This window comes from Drosophila innubila (genome assembly GCF_004354385.1).
Source record: "Drosophila innubila isolate TH190305 chromosome 2L unlocalized genomic scaffold, UK_Dinn_1.0 4_B_2L, whole genome shotgun sequence".
NCBI classification, from domain to species: domain Eukaryota; kingdom Metazoa; phylum Arthropoda; class Insecta; order Diptera; family Drosophilidae; genus Drosophila; species Drosophila innubila.
The window spans coordinates 12690192-12709268 of record NW_022995372.1 but is presented as its reverse complement, the minus strand read 5'-3'; the positions used below and the strand labels follow the sequence as shown (position 1 = coordinate 12709268).

The following is a 19077-nucleotide window of genomic DNA, read 5'->3' as shown; positions in this document are numbered from 1 at the left end:
ATAAAGCTCATACTATTTTCAATTCTTACATCGCATATGATTCCATCGCAGTGCAGACAAACATATAGTACTACTTATATTTAAATTACATGTGTGAGTAATTGTAAAAATTAATTGTTACATATTTTATAGGGTCTTAATTTATATTATTTGTAACAAAATAAAACATTTACTTAAGAAAAGGGTCGCGGGGACGATAGTTGTTCATGAATGCATTTAAATCAAGCTCCCTTTATACATATTTAGTTATCATTAACCACCCATTTGACCCTGTTAGTTATATCAGAGCCAAGCACATCCATTACCAAACCATAAGTACGTGTACAGTGGAATAGTCAGCAATTTGCCACGTCGGAGTTTGTTACCACACCGCGTTGACTGTGCGTACAAATGTTTAGCACTTGTTTAACTCATTTGTAAAGAGCAATAATTGCAATTAGTGGAGCAGGGACAGCTAGGAAAGCCAGAGCAAGGAGCAGGAACGAGAAGGAACAAGCCACATCACGAACTGGAACCCAAACACATTCCTGTCATTGTTGTGTGCACGTGACAGATTTATCCAGCAAGTTAAATTCGACGTGAGTTTCGGGTATGAGTGTGAGTACGAGTGCTTAACAAATGCAGAGTATGAGTGCAGTCATTGCTATTTAATGGAAATTTATTTAATTGCCGACATCGACAGTCTTCAGTTCGTAGTCTTTAAGATTGAAGAGCATTTGCTTGCTGTTTGCACCTTGCAACGTTTGCCGCCAGGTAATGCCGAAAATGTCTGTAAAGTTGCACGTGACTTTGCCGCAAGTTGCAATATTTTCAGCTAAGCTGCAAGCTGCAAGCTCTGAGCCTGACAACAGACCACGGCCAACTTGAAATCAAAACTAAAAAATTCTGAAAGTCACATAGCACAAAGTTTGGCATACTCTCGCACTGTAGGTAGATTGGTTAGCTTGCATCCGTGAGATACGTTTTGGGGGCCGCGTCGCGTCGTGGCCAACTCTGTAAAAGTCACTCACTGTTTACCTAAATGATTTTGTAGTGTTTTTTTCTTATTTGCTCTGCTTTTGTTGGCAAACTTTTTCTTTATTCTATTGGCATAAAAACTAATATTGTGCCAGCCAGTTTATTGGAATTCAACGGCCAAAAAACTTTTTAGCAAGTAACACTCGTATCTTGTAGTTTTATGGAGTCGAAGTCGAAGTTGGCCATGGAAAAGTTGTGCGCATGGAAATCGCAGCTGAAATGTCGTAAAAATCAACGCATCGTAGAATGACGTTAAATGTGCAACTCTGTCTCTCTCTCGCTCTGTAACTGTAATCTCCACCGACGGATTTTGGTCTAGCGGTAAGTTTTCGCCATTTTCTGGCCAAGGCAAAAAACTTTCACATTCATCTGCTAACTGCAAGTATTCGGACTCGGACTCTGATTCGTATTCTGCGTATCCGTAACCACAATCGCATCCACATCCTGTCGCCTTTGCCTTCTACGTGTTCCGCATTTGATATGCACGACACGATGTCCTTGGTTATTGGTCCGATTCCTGCATTCTGCTCCTTTTCCAACTTCACATCAATACCTAACTATTTCATGGGTTCGCTTCGATGGCTCTAATTAATGTTTAAATTGCGAATTTTATTATTCACCGAATTTTTGGTAAGGCTGCTGACCATAAAAATCCAGTCAAATGATTTTGTTGCTCATATTTTACGCGCAATGTTGAATCTTTAATATTCGTCCAGGCTTGCAGATTTAGAAGCCAAAATATTACAAATTTTAGCCGCAAATTTGTACTACACTTAATCCAAATCTACAGATTTTACACTTATGTATATCAAGTTCCCAACTTCATCTTATTTTTAAGCTCTTTCTGAGGCAACAGATATCATCGTGTTACTTGTCTAGCATGGCTTGACACTAACATGACCAAAACTATGCAAATTCAATCAGGTAAGCTGCATTGCGGTTACATGGTCTCTTACGGAAAAAGAGCAGATTTTCTGCACCTTTGAAAGAAATTCTTGAGACGTTGCTGCAATGTAAAGTAAGTTGTGAAGCTTTTCTTCTAGTCATGTTATTCTCTCAGTAACAAGACAAAACAACAATTGCCATTGAATTGACCGAAATCAGCTCTAAACTTAAAGCAATTATCTAGGAGCACAATAAAAAAAGTAACACAATGAACCAAGCAAACCATTAAAGTGCTTAGAATGCAGTAAAGTAGCCCCGTAAAATAAATGTACATATTCAAAATTTCTAGAAATTATAATTAAAATAAAAGGAAGACATTATGTTTTTTAGTATTAATTAATTTTCATGTGCTATACACTATATCAAACTAGTAACGGAGTGTGACGATTCAGTCTAGCCTTAACATTAACTTGAATTAGTTGCCACATAAGAACAGCTTTTATTTATTGGGATAATACATAAATATTTTGTGTGCTTTGACAACTTGGCACAATGCCATGCAAATCAACAGCAAATCGCAGCTTGTTAGTTGAGCGTTCGCCGGTTGCAACAGCTTTTCCGAAATCCATTTCATTCTAGAAAAACAGAGTTTTTTCTTTTGCTTTGAGTGTATGTATGTGTAGGGAGTAAGGGAGGGGCTTTCGAGTGGCTGGTGCACTGTTAAAAGGAAACGATATCAAGTGCCTCAATCAAGTCAAACTTGCAATATAAATTCAAACATTTTCAATTCATTGCATTTTTGTGGTTGTTGCCAGTCGAGCGTTGGCAATGCTATGAATATTCCTGAAATTCCCGACCATTTGTACAAACCTACACCGCTATAAAGTATCCTTTTCTACCAGCTCGCAGCTACCTGGCTCAAACTCCCAACTCCTCCGACAAATTTCAGCGTTTCAATCACGAATATACCTTTACCATTGCATTTACTGCTGTTATTCGTGTTGTTATTGTTATTGTTGTAACATTTACGTAGCACGTAAATTGCAATTCTGAGACAGACGGCAACCTGCAGCAGAGGAAGCAGGAATAGCATCAACAAGCCAAATCGTAGTCGCGGTCAAGAGCAATAAATTGGATTGCGGTTTCAGTACTGCCCCCTTTCGGTTTCTCTCAAGAAAACAAATTTTACTATTATTCGTTTTGATTGCAGACAATTACAATGCAGTTAATTTAATTATGTTGAACCAGCGATTCGTTAAATCAACATTACAGCCAGCGGTTAAGATAAACTTGTAGCCAGGTTTTGGCCTAGGTGGAAGACTTTTGCTTGGTATGCATAGTATTGTAAATGATGAAGATTCACAATATTAATATTTTTTCTTATAAATATCACTTAGATAATGGCAGCTTAATATTTTCTTAATAATAAAATTTATTGGATTGGAAGTTTTAAATCAAATAAAATTAACAACTTAAAACAGAGTTGGCTGTAGAATACTGTTTTGTATCATAGCTATAAATTTACGATTGAGGCGATATCTTTCTATTCTTATTTAGTTGCAAAAAAATATAAATTAAATATTAATAAATTTATTTTATTTAATAAATTGGTTCAGATCTTTTTTTTTGCGCATATAATTGCTTTTCTTTTCGCTACTTATGTTATTATTGTTTTTCATGGTTAATTATGCAAAGATTCATAATTTTATCAAAACTAAACCGTTATTGGCATTGTTTATAAACGAAAATATGTAGATTTAATTGTATATTACGAAAGTTTAGTTTTTTTTATCAGAGTAGCTAAAATTTAAATGTTTTAGCCATGTAACAAGTTTGTGTGTAAACATTTTAGATTTACACGTATCTTACTACCTTTTCTGATAAAATTCACTATTTTACCTCTTGAAATTTTGGCAAACTGCTATTTTCAAGCTCGAGCACAGTATTTAAATCACCATCATCATGATTTATAGTAATTTCTTCCCCGCATACGAATAATCTCTTACCAATACTTAATTATCAGTAAAGTCAACTAACAGCTTATTTGAACGGCCGTTTGACCCTGAGGGAAATTTCTCTCTTAGTTTTTGCGTGCGTGTTTGAGTTGTGACCCCGAGCTGATTCGTTTCTGCTGCCGTTGGCTGCCACAACTTGAGTTAATTTAATAAATCTTGAACAACTGAATAAGCTTTAAATTAATGACCCTGTAAAGTTCATATAAATTATTACGTTATCTTGAGAGTTCGCGCAACGCAGTGTAAGCGTAGAAGTCGAACGGAAGCTGATTCTCTTCCTCTCTCTCTCTCTCTCTCTCTCTCTCTCTCTCTTTCTTTTTGTCTCTTTCTCTGCAACTCATTTTCTCACACACCCACAGTTGGCAGCTGCCAACAAGCTCGGATGCCTGCCACGTGTGCCACATTATGCCAACATATGCCTCACCCACCATTTATGCCAAATGATTTCTCATTTTCAATGCCAACCGGAGCCATAACAACAACGCCAGCAACATATTTTTATGCTTTTTCCGAAATCAAATTTGTATCAATTACAATTGCATTAACATATAATTTGTGGGTCTCTCGAATTTCCCAGCAGATGTTGGCCTGAAATGCGTATTTAAGTGCTTATCAAAATAACTGAGTTAAGCTTTAACATTGCCGACTAACAAGAAGTACGTTTCATTTAACAAAGCCATAAGAATAGGGCAAAAAATTTGTTGTTATTTATTGGTACATAAGATTAAATATCAGATAGTAAAATCAAACTCTAACTAAGTTTATTTATTGTAATATATTAAATAAACCGATTCAAAAACTAAAGTACTTAAAATAATTTTAATAAATTACCTTGAATTTGTTATCGTAACTAATAGCTTCTTAATTATTGCATACTAAACTCAGACATAACGGGAATAAATTAGTGCGCCACCTAGCGATCGTTTGGTAACGTGTATTTGCAAATATGTTCGTAATTGAGTCTCAACTTGAGCTTTCTTACGTATACGTAATATATACATTATATACTTATTATATCCTTATTTTTAAAATAATTCGAATTACTCGAATTATTAAGACATTTTACTTATTAATTGGCGGGGTGTAGTATGCCAATATAATTAAATTCAATTAAATTATTAATCTGTGTCAAAAGCACGGAGAGCACGATGTCTTTAACCTTTACAAATTAACGAATTTAACCCTTTGGGTATATGCCAAAACTTCTCGCCAACTGCAGGACAATATCAACAAAGGTGGCTCCCAGTAAGAAAGTGTATCTGCATACAAACATACTTGTGCATATATGTGTAATATGTTATATGGGCGTGTGGATGTGTGTGCTCAACATAAACTGAAAAGCCCCAAGTAGATTACTAACCAAACAAGGGCTACAAAGTTGCCATTGTAGTTGTCGTCTTGGCCTTGCCCTGGTCGAAAGCCAAGCCAAGCTAAGCCAAGTGTGGATGATGATGATGATGATGACGGTGATAATAATGACGTTATTCCGACCCAATTTCCATATGCGCCAGCCGACGGTTTTTGGCTTAACTAGCCAAACTTGTGAGAAGTTTGCGTGCCAAGTTGGCATAACAGCAAGTCAAACAAACGAAAGCTAACCCGAGACCACATACGGACACATAGCGTACACCTACAGATTCAGATGCAGCACGGGATTCCAGAGATCTCAAATCCCAGCTACGGCTTTCACTGCGGTTACGGGGCAAACTGACTGAAACTTGGCTACCACAAACGGAGGCCAGGCCATGGGACACGCCCCAGCAGCTAATAATATTGAATAAAATTGAATTTGCAGCCTTTAGAATTGTTGTAAAATTATTAAGCACGGGACTGGGTCTTGGTTTTGGCAACAATTTCGTTTGTGGTTGTGCCAAGTTTGCCGAGGATTTGCTCCCAAACTGCCGCATACATAATTCAATTAAACTCTTTGCCACAACGAACATTTTCTGCATTTTCAGGAAATGGGCAAATTGTAATAGTTTTGCAATTATGCGGCAATTGCAATTGCAGAGATAATTGCTTAACTCCAGCGTCTATGTGATGTGGTTTGGCAATGGAAATTGTAAATTTTTCAGTAGATCAAAGTACGTGTGTTTTGAGATGCCAAACTGAAGTTTATGCTCATATATCGAGCATATAATAATTTAAATGTTGAATTATATCTCGCTTGAGTTGAAGCCAATTTCAATAATCAAAAGCAAATATGGAAATGATTCTTCGATTTGTATTAAGCATTCCTTTAGTACGGCCCACGGGACAAACCACAAAAACAACACCCAAAACCCATTAATACAGTTTTCAATTTTTAAATAATAAATAAAGATTCGTATTCCAAAATAATGAAGTATACACTTAAAGCTCAATATTACTAGTATGTTTTTTAATAAGTTTACTTTTATTTCTTTACCAGAGCTTTGTTAAGTCTACTTTAATGCAATAAATTAAGTAAATAATTTCAATATTTATTCAAAGCCTTATAAATGCAAGCCATGCTTTAATTTATCCAAGTAACCATTAGTTATATAAATCCAACTATTATTTTGTTTAATTTCCATAGATTATAGCATTACTTATCCGGACTATAATAAAATATTGCCAATTTGCATACTCTTTTACAGATTTAACTCAGGTCAAAATATGTATAATAATAGAAGTAAGTATATTGTATTCTTTACACGTGAAATTTTTAAGTGTGTGAATTTATTCTGAGTATTATTTAAGCTTGGATTACAAGTTAGATTGGTTAATAATTATATTTAATAGTTTTACTTAATGTTCATTGGAAATGTTATTGTTGAAAAAGAGAAAGTGTGAAAAAAATAGATTGATCTTTTATTTCTTGCATTTGGCAGATTTTTAAGTGACTACATATCAAATTCAAATTAATTTTAGAATTTAATAATATTTCTAATTTGTATATATTAATTCATCAAACTACTAGATGGCAATATCCATAAATAATCTACAAGGAATGCAATAATACTATCAGTATTTAGTGTTAGAAAAATGGTAACTTTAATTACATTATAGTTATGAATTGTGAGTAAGCTCTTGCGAAATGCGAAGATTGCTGCTTATTTGATGCTTTATTTGAATGAAATTGAGAATTCGAATTTGCCAGCTGTGGAAACAGACATGCCACAGATTTTGCCACAATGTAAATATTCAGCTATAAATCCGCAAATCAAATGCAATCAATTCAAATTTCACACTTCAATATTCATTAGAAAATTATTTTGCATTTTTCAACAGTGAAACTGTGTCTGAAGGACCTGCAGCAGCACAGCTGTGGAGCTCAGCAGGATGCGAAGCGAGTGCAGCGGATGGGAAAGGCAAGGCGAGCTGGCAAGGATCCAGGACTTACTTGAAATGCTCAATCCACCAACGGTTGGCCAACAGCAGTAACAAATCGAACATAAAAAATTGCAAATTTTGCACAAAATTAGCTGCCAATTGTTTTCAATACCGCCAACAACTTTGCTGCAACACTCCAGATAAATTGCAAGCGGAAATTGTGGAAAACCAAGCAAGAAATGTTTAAATTGCCGACAGCTGCAGTTGCTTTTGCAGCTGCTGTTCGATGCAAACTTAAAGTGAACAAGTTTTAACAAGCTGGCAACAGCTAATTTATCTGCAATTTATAACAATTAAATACGCCTAAGCAGCTGTACGACCAGCAGAAAACGAGAAACACACGCTGCGTATGCTCAATAAAAAATACTGTGTCTAATGGCAAAAGGTGTGTGTGTGTTGTACACATAACTTAATTATGCAGAAGTGTAAACGTTACCGTCAGCATAGCCATCACACATAGAGTTCTTTGTCTGCGACTTTCCCTGCAAAGCTCGGCAGACAATGCGCCGCTTGAAGTCTTTTCATAAGCTCAAAGTTCATAATAGGATTTAGTTGCCTCCTCATCATGATGATGATGATGCATGTGCCAGCTAGGCAGCAGCAGCATAAAAATGCAGCAGACGTTGTTGTCGCTTATGCTGCTTTATTCTTCTGGCACTCGACGAACAGTGGAATAAACTGACCAAGCTATAATAACTCACATTTTTAAATTTGTTTTTCAGTAGTAAAAAATTTTACGCTTGCTATCTATTGAGCATATTTTTAGTACTTTAATTTTATTAATTTATTAGGTATTATAAATTAAATGTATCTAGTATATACCATTGTGCTATTTTCTGATTTCACTAAGTCCACACACCACACATTGTCCGAGAGTCCTGCTGCGGCTATGAACCAACTGGACATCATATTTAGCAGTGTATTTTTTCCAGTCATGGGGTATTAAAATTTTATTAGAAAATGTGAATGCTATTTCCGATTAGAAAAATATACCCTATGTAATTGCTTGTAAAAAAAAAATGAAGTTAGTTTTTTTTAAATATATATTTGATAAAATCCTCAGAGTAGAGTGTAAAAATTCGTTATCATGAAACTGTTAAATATCTCTGTAGTCTCGTTTGCTTTTAGTGCAGTCGCTACTTTCGCTGGCAGATAAATTATGCACATAAGACAGAAAAAATGCAGGTCGAGTAAAGTTGAGGACAGTAGATGAAATAACTGAGACCTCTGTCGACTTTTCTCCAAAAAAAAAAGAGGGCATAAAGAGGGCTGTCTCTGTGTGCCTGCTTGCATCTTATAATTCTTGTATGAAAATAATAGCCAGACTAAATGTTAGCATGCGATAATGGAAATTCATGTGCCACAGACACGACACTCACTTACCAAAAAGAAAAAAAAAAAGAAGGAAACACTACAAATTAAAGGCAAGAGGAGAACTAAACTATCTACAGGTCATGCATTTTTAAGCAGTTGTCTCATTTCGTAGTTGGGTTGCCCACAGAAACCTTAACCCGAATGTCAGTCAAGTCAAAGTCTCAGTTAAATTAAGGCCTTGTACTCAGCTTCAGTCAGAGGACAACAATTTTGGTACTGACTGCGTAATGTATTGATAAACATTAAAAGCCAATCAGCGTAATGGCTTGTGAAGTGACGTCTCTCGTCTCTTCTTCTCACTTCTCTCAGCTACACACTTCATTTTCAACAGCTCATAAAATTGCAATTGACTTTGAGCTCTTCTTGAGCATGTATATATGTATATATGTATATATAGTAGATCAATTTATTTGTACGTTTGTATAATGGCAACGTGTCTGTGTCCCAGTGTGTGTATGTGTGTGTATCAATTAGTGTCACTGTGTTGGTTCATAAAATTGCGCAGTCACATATGCGCTTCATTAAGTGTATAAATTGATATTTGGTACAAGTTTATGACTGCATTGCAGTAATGTCCTGATTATATCGCTTTTCCTGGATTGAATACTTATGTGCAGTCCTTTGCTTTTATTTGTGGTAAGCACTTACTTCAGTCCTCTCATAATAAAATCCTTCGTGCATATTTAGTAACATGCAATGTGGTTTTAAAATAACAAAATTTTGTAAAATAAGAAAAGTTTATATTTAATATCCGTATATTCCTGTAGATCGGTGGAAATAGAGAGAAAAAGGTCAGTACCAATCTTCAAAAACGTATAAAAAATAAAATTACTTTTTTATAAAAAATAATAATAATATACCTTTTTACGATTCGGCAATTATTTATGTTTCTATCATTTTATCATTACTCGTTATCTTCTGTCATTGCACTCAACTTTATTAATTTTCAGATCGTTCAACGTGTTGCCACTATTTAATTCATAAATTGACTTTACTTATCAATTGATTGATGCACCCAATTCTTTTTTATAAAAGTTTTTTTTTACAGACCACAAATACTTTGTAATCATCAAACAAACTTGTTTATAAAACGCTTAATAAAAGGTTTACTTAAAGGAAATGAAAAACTTTTGACGAACACAAGTCAGTTTCAAGTGTAAAGAAAACGTTGTGAATTTTTCCACTTGAGTCGCACTCAGCTCAGAAAACTTGTAAAACGATACTCATTAAACAACATATTAATTTCAGAGACTCGTTGCAAACATTTTGCGGTACATCAACTTTGATGAAAGTTCGTTTAAAACAATTAGAGATCTCTCAGTGGCGCACTCGAGGGAAATTATGGCAAGTAAAAGTCGAAAATGAAAAATGCAGCACAAGTTTGGCCAACTGGCACTAATAAGCGCTAATTTTGTTAGTCCAGAAAGAGAAGCAGAGAACAGGAAGAGAGAGAGGGAGAAAGAAAAAGAGAGGGAAGACGGAAAAACAGACATTTCTGGCATGCCAAATACGTTGACTGACTGAATGACTAACTGATGCGACTGATGGACACTTTCACGGACTTTGAAGGCGCTGCCCGGACGATTTAACAAAGTCAGTGCAATGCTCAGACACTAATTCCATTCATTAAAAAACTTTTTATTTGCCAATTTTTGTTGTTCTCTTGCCATTATGCAGTTATGCTTCCCATCGTTCCGAGCGCCGCGGTCGTTTAGCTCGCTCTACCAGTCCTGTGGCAGTCCTTATTCTCTTCTTTTTTTTTGTTGAAAACAAGCGAATACAAAAAATAAAATATGATTACTTACTGCTGCTGTACATCATCAGTCACATAATGAAGTTGCAGCTGCTGAAAAATATTCGTAACTTCGTAACTTTCGAGTTTATGGCATGTCCGAGCCATAAAAAGGACTCCACTGGCCAGCCTGACAGCTCCAACTGCTTCTCCTGCTGAGACAACCACCACGCAGAACAGTGCGAGCAAATTAAATTAATTTTCTATAAGCTACGTGGTATGCTAAGCATTTGGTTTCTTGTCAACTGCTTGATACTAAAGTGTTGGTCTATTAGCGAAAATTGCTGGCAAGATCTTGACATTCATTTCTATAATTCATGGCCGAAAGTCTTTTCCAAAGTTTGAAAACATCATTAGCCGAAAAAGTCCCAACGATCAAGTTAAAAATATAATATTTTATAAAACCGATGAGAACAAGTAAAATTTCATAATATTAAATACATAAAATTCCAAAAATTAATTGCAAATGATAGTTAAAATATTAACAAAGAGATTGACAAGACCACAGGAGTGCATAAAAATCGCAGCAGGACATGACAAGGAGACAGGCCACAACCTTTCACAACTCGGAGTCCAACTCGACAGGGAGCCACTGAATAAAGTGGTATTGAGCGCAAGAAGCATCAGGCAAGCCACAACGGAAATCGACGAGCAATAAATTTAAATTTATGTTGCCATTTAAAATGGCATAAAAAATTACTATAAATTTATAACCCAGGCAACCACAAAATGTGGTCAGCCAGACAATAAAAATGTGGCAGATACGAGAAAAATGCGAATAAAACAACAAAAACTATCCGAATCGGGAGGACAAATAAATCAATTTAGACGTGAAGCATAAAACAAAAAAAAAGAAAACAGAACTAGTCAAAAAAGTATTTGGAGCATTTAATTCTCACAGGCTGTCAATTCAATTGAACTTCATTTTGTTTTTTGTGCAAAAAAAAAATAAAGAACCTCACGAAATGAAATTAGAACAATTGAATTGTAAATATCAGAGCGCAGCGTAAAGAATAGGAAAAACTGTGAAAAGACATAAGAGAATGGGATGATAACGACAACGATATCGACAGCGACTTTGACCAAATTGCAAATGTTTGTCACGTATTTTACAAATTCACTGCGACGACAACCGTGTCTTGGTAGCAATGTATCTGTATCCGTATCTATGCCCGTAAGACGTGCATGTGCGAATACGAGTATTCGTAACTCTAGAGTTGCCCCAAACACATGAATGAACAACGTGGGCTTGATACGAGCATTGTGGCCAGTGTGTCGCCAGCCCCATCGATTGCTCATTGATATCCTGTGCTGGTTTTTTTGCGCCAGGGTCGAGTTGAGTTTTGGGTGCCTGCTATGGATAGAATTGAGACCGGTATTACTATGTAGCGCGTGTCTTTATGTGGGGCTGGTTGAGCCACAGAGCATTTGGCTATGACAATTTTGTGCCCGTAAAACAAGCCAAATTATAGTTGGGAATGCAACTTTAAATCGGACTCGATGAAAGCAATTGTCAAAATTGCAAGAGAAAGTATCTGGGGAAATAGGCAACCTAAATTTATTTCTGGTTTATTTACAATGTGAGTGAAATATCAAGTACTATATATGCAACTGGAAATAAATAATATACTACAGACTGAAACTTTAAGATATACATTTAAATTAGATATTATTATTGTACATAGTTTTAAGGCATATGGAAAATGCAGCCAATTGGAAACAGTTTTAACATTTTATAAAGCAACAGATTGCCTAATGGATAAGTAATCCATGGCCATGAAGTGTTATTAGCAAATTAACTGTCAATGGCGGCTTTGTGCACTCGACATTAAGTATACGCCCTGAGTGTCAATAGCTGAGATATCTGCAACAGAAAGGTGAAAGCAAGAGTAAAAATAAAAGTTGCCAAGCCCCATTCAACAAGCAACCATAATAAAAGCAGAGAGAACACACTTATATAGCCAGGACATATGATGAGTATTCCATATGTTTCAATGAATGGGCTTAAAGCCGTATGAAAAAGCGCTCAAAGTACCCGAGAAGCGTGTGTGTGATGGCCAAGAGCATTATTGAGTTAACTGGTATATTTCATTGCAGCTGCAAAAAGTTGCGCATTGTGCGCGTTTAAACGTAATGCGAGTCTTAAACTCCCACCTGCGGATGAGTTTAATGCGCTTACACAACGCACACCACTTGCAGTTTCAATTCCATTCTCAGTCATGCTTGATGTCGAGTTCTGTTCTTAAGTGCTGAGGTGACTTAAGTTACGCAAAAGCTGTTAAGGTATTTATGGCCAGCGTGAGCCATGCCATGAGGTGTGCCCAGGCAAGGCGAGTCAACATCCGGCCCGGCGACTTATTGTGTCTTTTTGGCCAAAAATACAACCTTGGGCTGCTGCTTTTATTTTACAGTTGATGTTTTGCTGTTTCAAGTTGTTGCTTAACAAACTGTGCTTAGTCAACTTGGAGTTTCACATACATACATACCATATATACAATTTATGCACCCGACATCAAAAATCTAACATAAAGAACATGGATAAACTGGGATTGGACAATCAGAATCATAACTTATTTGTTGTGTGTAAAAAGCTTGAAATAAAACAAGACATCCCAACAAATGCTGGTGCAGTTCAAACAGAGAGTAAGTTTTTGTTGAATAGAAAACTTTTAGGTTGAAACGATTTACTTCTTCTTCCTCTCACATATTGTGATGAAAGATCTCACCTTCAAAGCTTCTAAAACATAAGTATTTAGATTTTGCCTATCTCACGGGCTTATCGGTCTGATCATCATCTGCACAAACGTGAAATGATTCACCGTGTCCCAGGAGTTCCATTTGATTCCATTATAATAATTAATCTTATCGTCTTTATAAACTCCGTTAAGATTACTAAAGATTAAAAAAATAATTATTAGATACAGTTTTTTAAGTTTGTAGACATAGAATACTAACCTATGAGCACAGCTGTTGTACCACCAGCCCGACAACCATTCAGCAGCACAGTTTATAGTCGAATTATCATTATCCTGATCGAAGGTACAGAACTTCATATCAAGGTGATAAATCAACGATAAATCATGAACTATCATTTGTTGAATTCCAGTCTTCTTAACCAAGCCACTCGAAATATTTGAGTCAACTTCTTTACTTTTCACCGTAGTTTTACAGTTAAGTTCATCTTGTACATTTTTTATTCTCAGCGATTAATTGATCAAGATCAGCTTTATACTTTGCCAAAAATGTAACTTGCTCATTATCTATTTTTTCATATATTTTCAATTGTTGAATTTGGCCATCAACTGTTGTCTCAAGATGAGCTTGGGTTAATTTTAACTCATTTATCTCATTCATTAACTTTGCGAATGTGATTTCTTTCTGTTGTGCTTCCTTTGTGTACTTTCGTAGCGTCTGTTCAACCTCATAACAATACTACTGACTGTCCTCTGCCTTAGTGATAGAGCAATCCTGTAATGACAACTCAGTTGCTTAAAATCAATTAATTTAATTAATAAACTAACAATACTGCATAAATATCAAGAAACACGGTAAGATTTTTAAGTTATTATTCATTTTTACTGCACGAATTGATTTCTTCAACTTCCATACAATACGATTGAATCTCGACTGATTTTTAGTGAGCGCAGAGAGAAAGATGAGAGCTCTTGTTTTAAATTGAAAAATCTCTTATCGCTTTAAACAAAAGTTCAAATACAAGTACGACATTTTATTATTATTACTTAATACTCGACTAAAAGCAGTCGGCAATAAAAAAAAAATGTTTAGATAATAAAATAAGACTAAAAATTATATTAAGAATTAACAATTAAAATTAATATAAAATTAAATTATTAACTATTGCACTCCCCCCAACCTTCAGATACTTTTTTATTTAGCAACTCAGTCTAATTCGATTAGTTATTCAAGTTCTGTGACTTTTTGCTGGAACACTGCAGCTGTCTCGGCAAATTTATATAAATGCCCACAAAATTGACCTGTGGCTGTCCCTCGGCAATTATAACAAATTATCAAGTCGCTCACACGAATGTCGCCGCAAAGGCAAAATGAGAGAATATGCGGACAGACACAGCTTCCGTTTAGAGTTCGACACACACCTACACACACACAGCTAGACAGGCATTAATTATTCATAACTTGAACTCTGTTTCGCTTGCTTATGCCCTCTCCCAAGTTTCCTGGGCTTCGAGCTGTGGCTGAGACAGAGACAGAGACAGAGAATGAGTCTGAGGCTGAAGCTGAATGTGAGGCTTGTTTGGTCATTGTCTCCATTTCCATGTCGTTGTCTTTGTCTTTGGGGAAATCTGCTGCCTTCGCTGTTTCTGACTGTGTGCCGCACCTGGCCTGGGGTGAACTCTTGCCAAAGTCTGCCAACAGTTACAGTTTAATGTCTTCAAAATGTCAAGCCAACTGACCTGAGGCAGAGACGTGTTGTGTTTTGGTCCAAAATCTTCTTCCCCCCCTCTTTACTCACAGTTTGATATGGCTTTAACACATTTTGAAATGCCGCATCGTGCAACAGTTGCCACGTCCGCTGACCACATGCAACTAATTATGATGCACGCACACGTGTAATCCACTTACAATTACAACGCAATGCTCCAGCTTCTGCTTGGCTTTATTAAGGGATGCCTTGCAGTTGAAGCTGCGGTTATTTTAATTTTATTTGGTTCACTTACTGCATTGCAGCCACGTGGCGTATACTTAATTTGGCGCGCTGCCCATTTCCATTTGCTTCTTAATTATGTTGCAAATCTGCAAGTTCACCCTCCAGCTCCAGCCAATATCCCATTCACATTCCACGTATATGCAACGCTGCAGGGCAACGACGATTACTTTCTTTACCTCCAGTGCTCCCACTCTCTCTCTCTCATTCTCTCTCTTGCATTTACTCATTGGCTGTCTCTATCTCTCTTTTGACCATATCAGCTTACACTTGCGACCACTTCCGCAGCACGCGCGTGTTGGCAAAAATTTGCGAAAATATTTACTTAATTACACGTTGTGCTTACCAAAATGCAAAATGAACCAAAATGAATATGTTCGCTCATTATAGTATGTTCCATGTTCCGCATATTCTACATCAAATTCCGTTATGTTTCTGGGCCAACAGACTATAATCTATTCAGTATACATTAATAATATGTTCATGTTGTGGCTGCCGCGCTCTCAATTTAGTCAAAAGTCTTATATGTTAATACATAATATTTTTGGCACATGTATTAACGATAAGGCAATCAAATTTTCGAAGTCTAACAATAAATACTTACCTAAACACATCAAATATTTTAAAATAGTTTTTAAAACATGTTGAGATATAAGTATTGCAAGCGATAAATATCTTTTAAAATACTTTAAAGCTTCTAAGAAATAATTATTTTTACTTGGTCTATAAAAAAAGCTACTCACATTACCTCTAGTTCTAATAAAAGCATACATCCACTCACTCTTTAGTTAATCAAGTTGGCATCATGATAAAAGCTTACCCATAAATATTAACTAACGATGATATGTTATAAAAACCTAAAAATATTTAAAATATTTTTATGATATGTTAAAAAAACTTAATAATATTTATATATTTGAAATATATATATATATATATATATATAGACATCTCTTTATTTATAATCATGTCAGAAACGTTACAGCCGAGCGCGACAATCTGATACCCTGTACCAGTCCCTACAAAAAAGTATTTTGATTTAAACTAATATATAATTTAAAATAAACCAACGAACAAGTGTATTTAATAAAAATTTCTTAAGATATTTCTGCCACTGCGATCGGCCAAGCCGATTTTAATATTGGCAGTTTAGACAGATAGACAGACGGACGGAAATGTCTCAAACGACTTGACTTTTAACTCTGACTAATATACACATGTATATAATTTACAAAATCTCCTTTTATCTGTTACATACTATTGCACAAAGCTAATGTTGTTCTTGGTACATGGTATACAAACGGTTGCAAGTTATGAATGCTCCCATAAAAGATAATTTACTAGTCTCTTGGTCTGATCATCATCTGCACAAACGTGAAATGATTCACCGTGTCCCAGGAGTTCCATTTGATTCCATTATAATAATTAATCTTATCGTCTTTATAAACTCCGTTAAGATTACTAAAGATTAAAAAAATAATTATTAGATACAGCTTGAAAAGTTTGTAGACATAGAATACTAACCTATGAGCACAGCTGTTGTACCACCAGCCGGACAACCATTCAGCAGCACAGTTTATAGTCGAATTATCATTATCCTGATCGAAGGTAGAGAACTTCATATCAAGGTGATAAATCAACGAATCATTCCCAGCATTTCCAGAATATTTGCCAAGTGACTTGAGTTTGTAGGACTCGCTTTCATCGCCAATTTGAAAGTGATCGTAGCGGGCGAATCGAGTTTCGTTCTCAAAACTCTTCAGGTGTATATAGAGTTCGTGGGGCTGTTCGTTGGTGAGAAGATACAGCTTTTCGAGTCCTATGAAGAAACTGCCTTCCAAATCGCCAAATCCTCTACGATAGTCATTCCAACCTCGTTCGAAGCTTACACTTGCGTCCTTACGTCTCTGAATAACTGTCCAGCCAGAGTCGACCAAATCGGAATCACAGGACACGGGGAAGTTGCGAATATCATGAACTATAATTTGTTGAATTCCAGTTTTCTTAACCAAGCAACTTGAAATATTTGAGTCAACTTCGTTACTTTTCTTCATATTATTTTTATATTCAAGTTGATCTCGCATACTTTTTTTCTTCGTTTCACTTAATAATCGGCTAGTCTTAGTATTCTGAGCAATTAAATTATCAAGCTCAGTTTTATATTTTGACACTAATTGACTTTGCTCAGCATCTTTTTTTTTATATACTTCCAGTTGTTCGATTTGGCCATCAACTGTTGTCTCAAGTTTGGCTTGAGTTGTTCTCAACTCATTTATCTCATCCATTAATTCACCGAATGTTTTTGCTTTTTGATTTGCTTCCTTTGCGTACTGCAAAAGCGGCTTAACAACCTCATAACAATACTTGGAACACTGACTGTCGTCTGCCTTTTTGTTTAAGCATTCCTGTAATAACAATTCAGTTACATATAATCAATGTACTTAATTAATTAACTAACCACGTTATACGCATAACAATAATGTATAAATATCAAAAAAATCGGTAAGATTTTCAAGTTAATATTCATTTTAACTGCACGACTTGATTTCTTCAACTTGCACACAACACAACTGATTCTCCACTGATTTGTAGTGAGCTCAGAGAGAATGATGAGAGGTATTGCTTTCTTTTGTCAACCCTCTTATCGCGCTAACCTATGGTTCAAATGTATGTGTACGTTTCAAAGCTGTGTTATTAAACAGCCAACCACATTACTTAAAGATCTGCTACAATTTATAGAAATAAGTACTCGTATATTATAAATTTTTTGTCTTTGTACAATAAGAAGAAACTTAAATCAAATCAAAACTAGTCGGAAAGGCTATAGTCGAGATTCCAACTACGGGATACCCGTTGCCCATTTCAATATATATTAAAGTACTTTAAAGTAATTACTTGTATTGCTTTGAAAATATCAAATCGCCATTACTGGCTCTCTACTATTCCGATTTTGCTGCGATTCAGTGCAATAATAGATAAAGTTAACTACCACAAAAAACATAGCATCTTAAGAACTGTGGTTGTGTTGTTTTTTTCGTGATTTGCGAGGGAGGAAGGGGACGTGGCAAAAATTTGAAACAAGCTGGTGTATACAGAAATCTGTGAGTCGACTTTGGTTTCACTATCTCTTACAGTCTCTGAGATCTGAGACGGACGGACAGCCAGACATGGCTATATCGACTCGGCTGTTGATGCTGATCAAGAATATATATACTTTATGGGCTGGAGATGTTACATACATTCCAACAAGCACAATATACACAATATACCCTTTTTTTTAGTAACGGGTATAAAAAGCAATTCCAGCACATTCTAAATGAAATTTCAAATATATAATTTTTTGTATGTATCATGAATTCATAAAGTTAACAATTAAGTTTAGAAAAATATGCTTTCTTTCATTTGCACTCTTCTTCTGCCGCCTGTGCTCTCGCAAGTATTTTTTTTTGCATTCTATTTTTATGTCGCGATGTTTAGCGATTTTCTTATAGCAATTGTTGACTATTCAATTGAAGTCAAATTCATATGTTTGCGAAGCATGAGCGCCAGATTGAACTTTCATACATAGACATAAATGCTTATCGCCGCCTTGTGCCCTCTGATAGCTGCGCTTAGCGCTTCATAAACTCGTCGCTGATTTAATAAAATTAAGTTCAACGTCATAAAATGCTTGCGTTAATGCTGTTCAGTTAACATTTTTATGCTTGCCCCATAAGACCGAAGTGGCAAAGTGGCAAAATTGATGCCAACGTTGACAATGAGCCAACAGATACACAAAGAGAGAGAGAGCGAGAGAGAGAGAGAGCGAGAGAGAGAGAGAGAGAGAGAGAGACAAAGAGAAGTGGAGGTAGCAACAGAGATAGTGAGTGTTTGTGTTCCGCTTTCAGTAGGACTGACAGACAAGATTCTATAGCCGAGCTGACATCTGTTGTTTGCAACATAATAATCATTATAAT

At 35.7% G+C, this 19077-nt stretch overlaps 1 protein-coding gene across 1 annotated transcript; it reads right to left on the bottom strand.

Annotated features, from left to right (window-relative positions):
• Positions 1 to 12981: 12981 nt before the first annotated feature.
• LOC117781278 (ficolin-2-like) lies at positions 12982 to 17701 on the bottom strand. The gene is made up of 4 exons (XM_034618030.1): positions 17580 to 17701; positions 16720 to 17526; positions 13393 to 13466; positions 12982 to 13329 (listed from the first exon to the last, which is right to left on the bottom strand). The coding sequence occupies exons 1-4, from the start codon at positions 17646 to 17648 to the stop codon at positions 13206 to 13208; spliced, it is 1074 nt and encodes a 357-aa protein (XP_034473921.1). The 5' UTR covers positions 17649 to 17701; the 3' UTR covers positions 12982 to 13205.
• Between the last annotated feature and the right edge of the window lie 1376 nt (positions 17702 to 19077).

Excerpts from the sequence above, each read along its gene's own strand:
- LOC117781278 (XM_034618030.1), bottom strand. The coding sequence starts at position 17,648 with ATGAATATTAACTTGAAAATCTTACCGATTTTTTTGATATTTATACAT. Across the intron at positions 17,527-17,579 it reads ATTGTTATGCGTATAACGTG|GAATGCTTAAACAAAAAGGC; the intron begins GTTAGTTAATTA and ends TTGTTATTACAG. Across the intron at positions 13,330-13,392 it reads TACAACAGCTGTGCTCATAG|TAATCTTAACGGAGTTTATA; the intron begins GTTAGTATTCTA and ends TTTAATCTTTAG.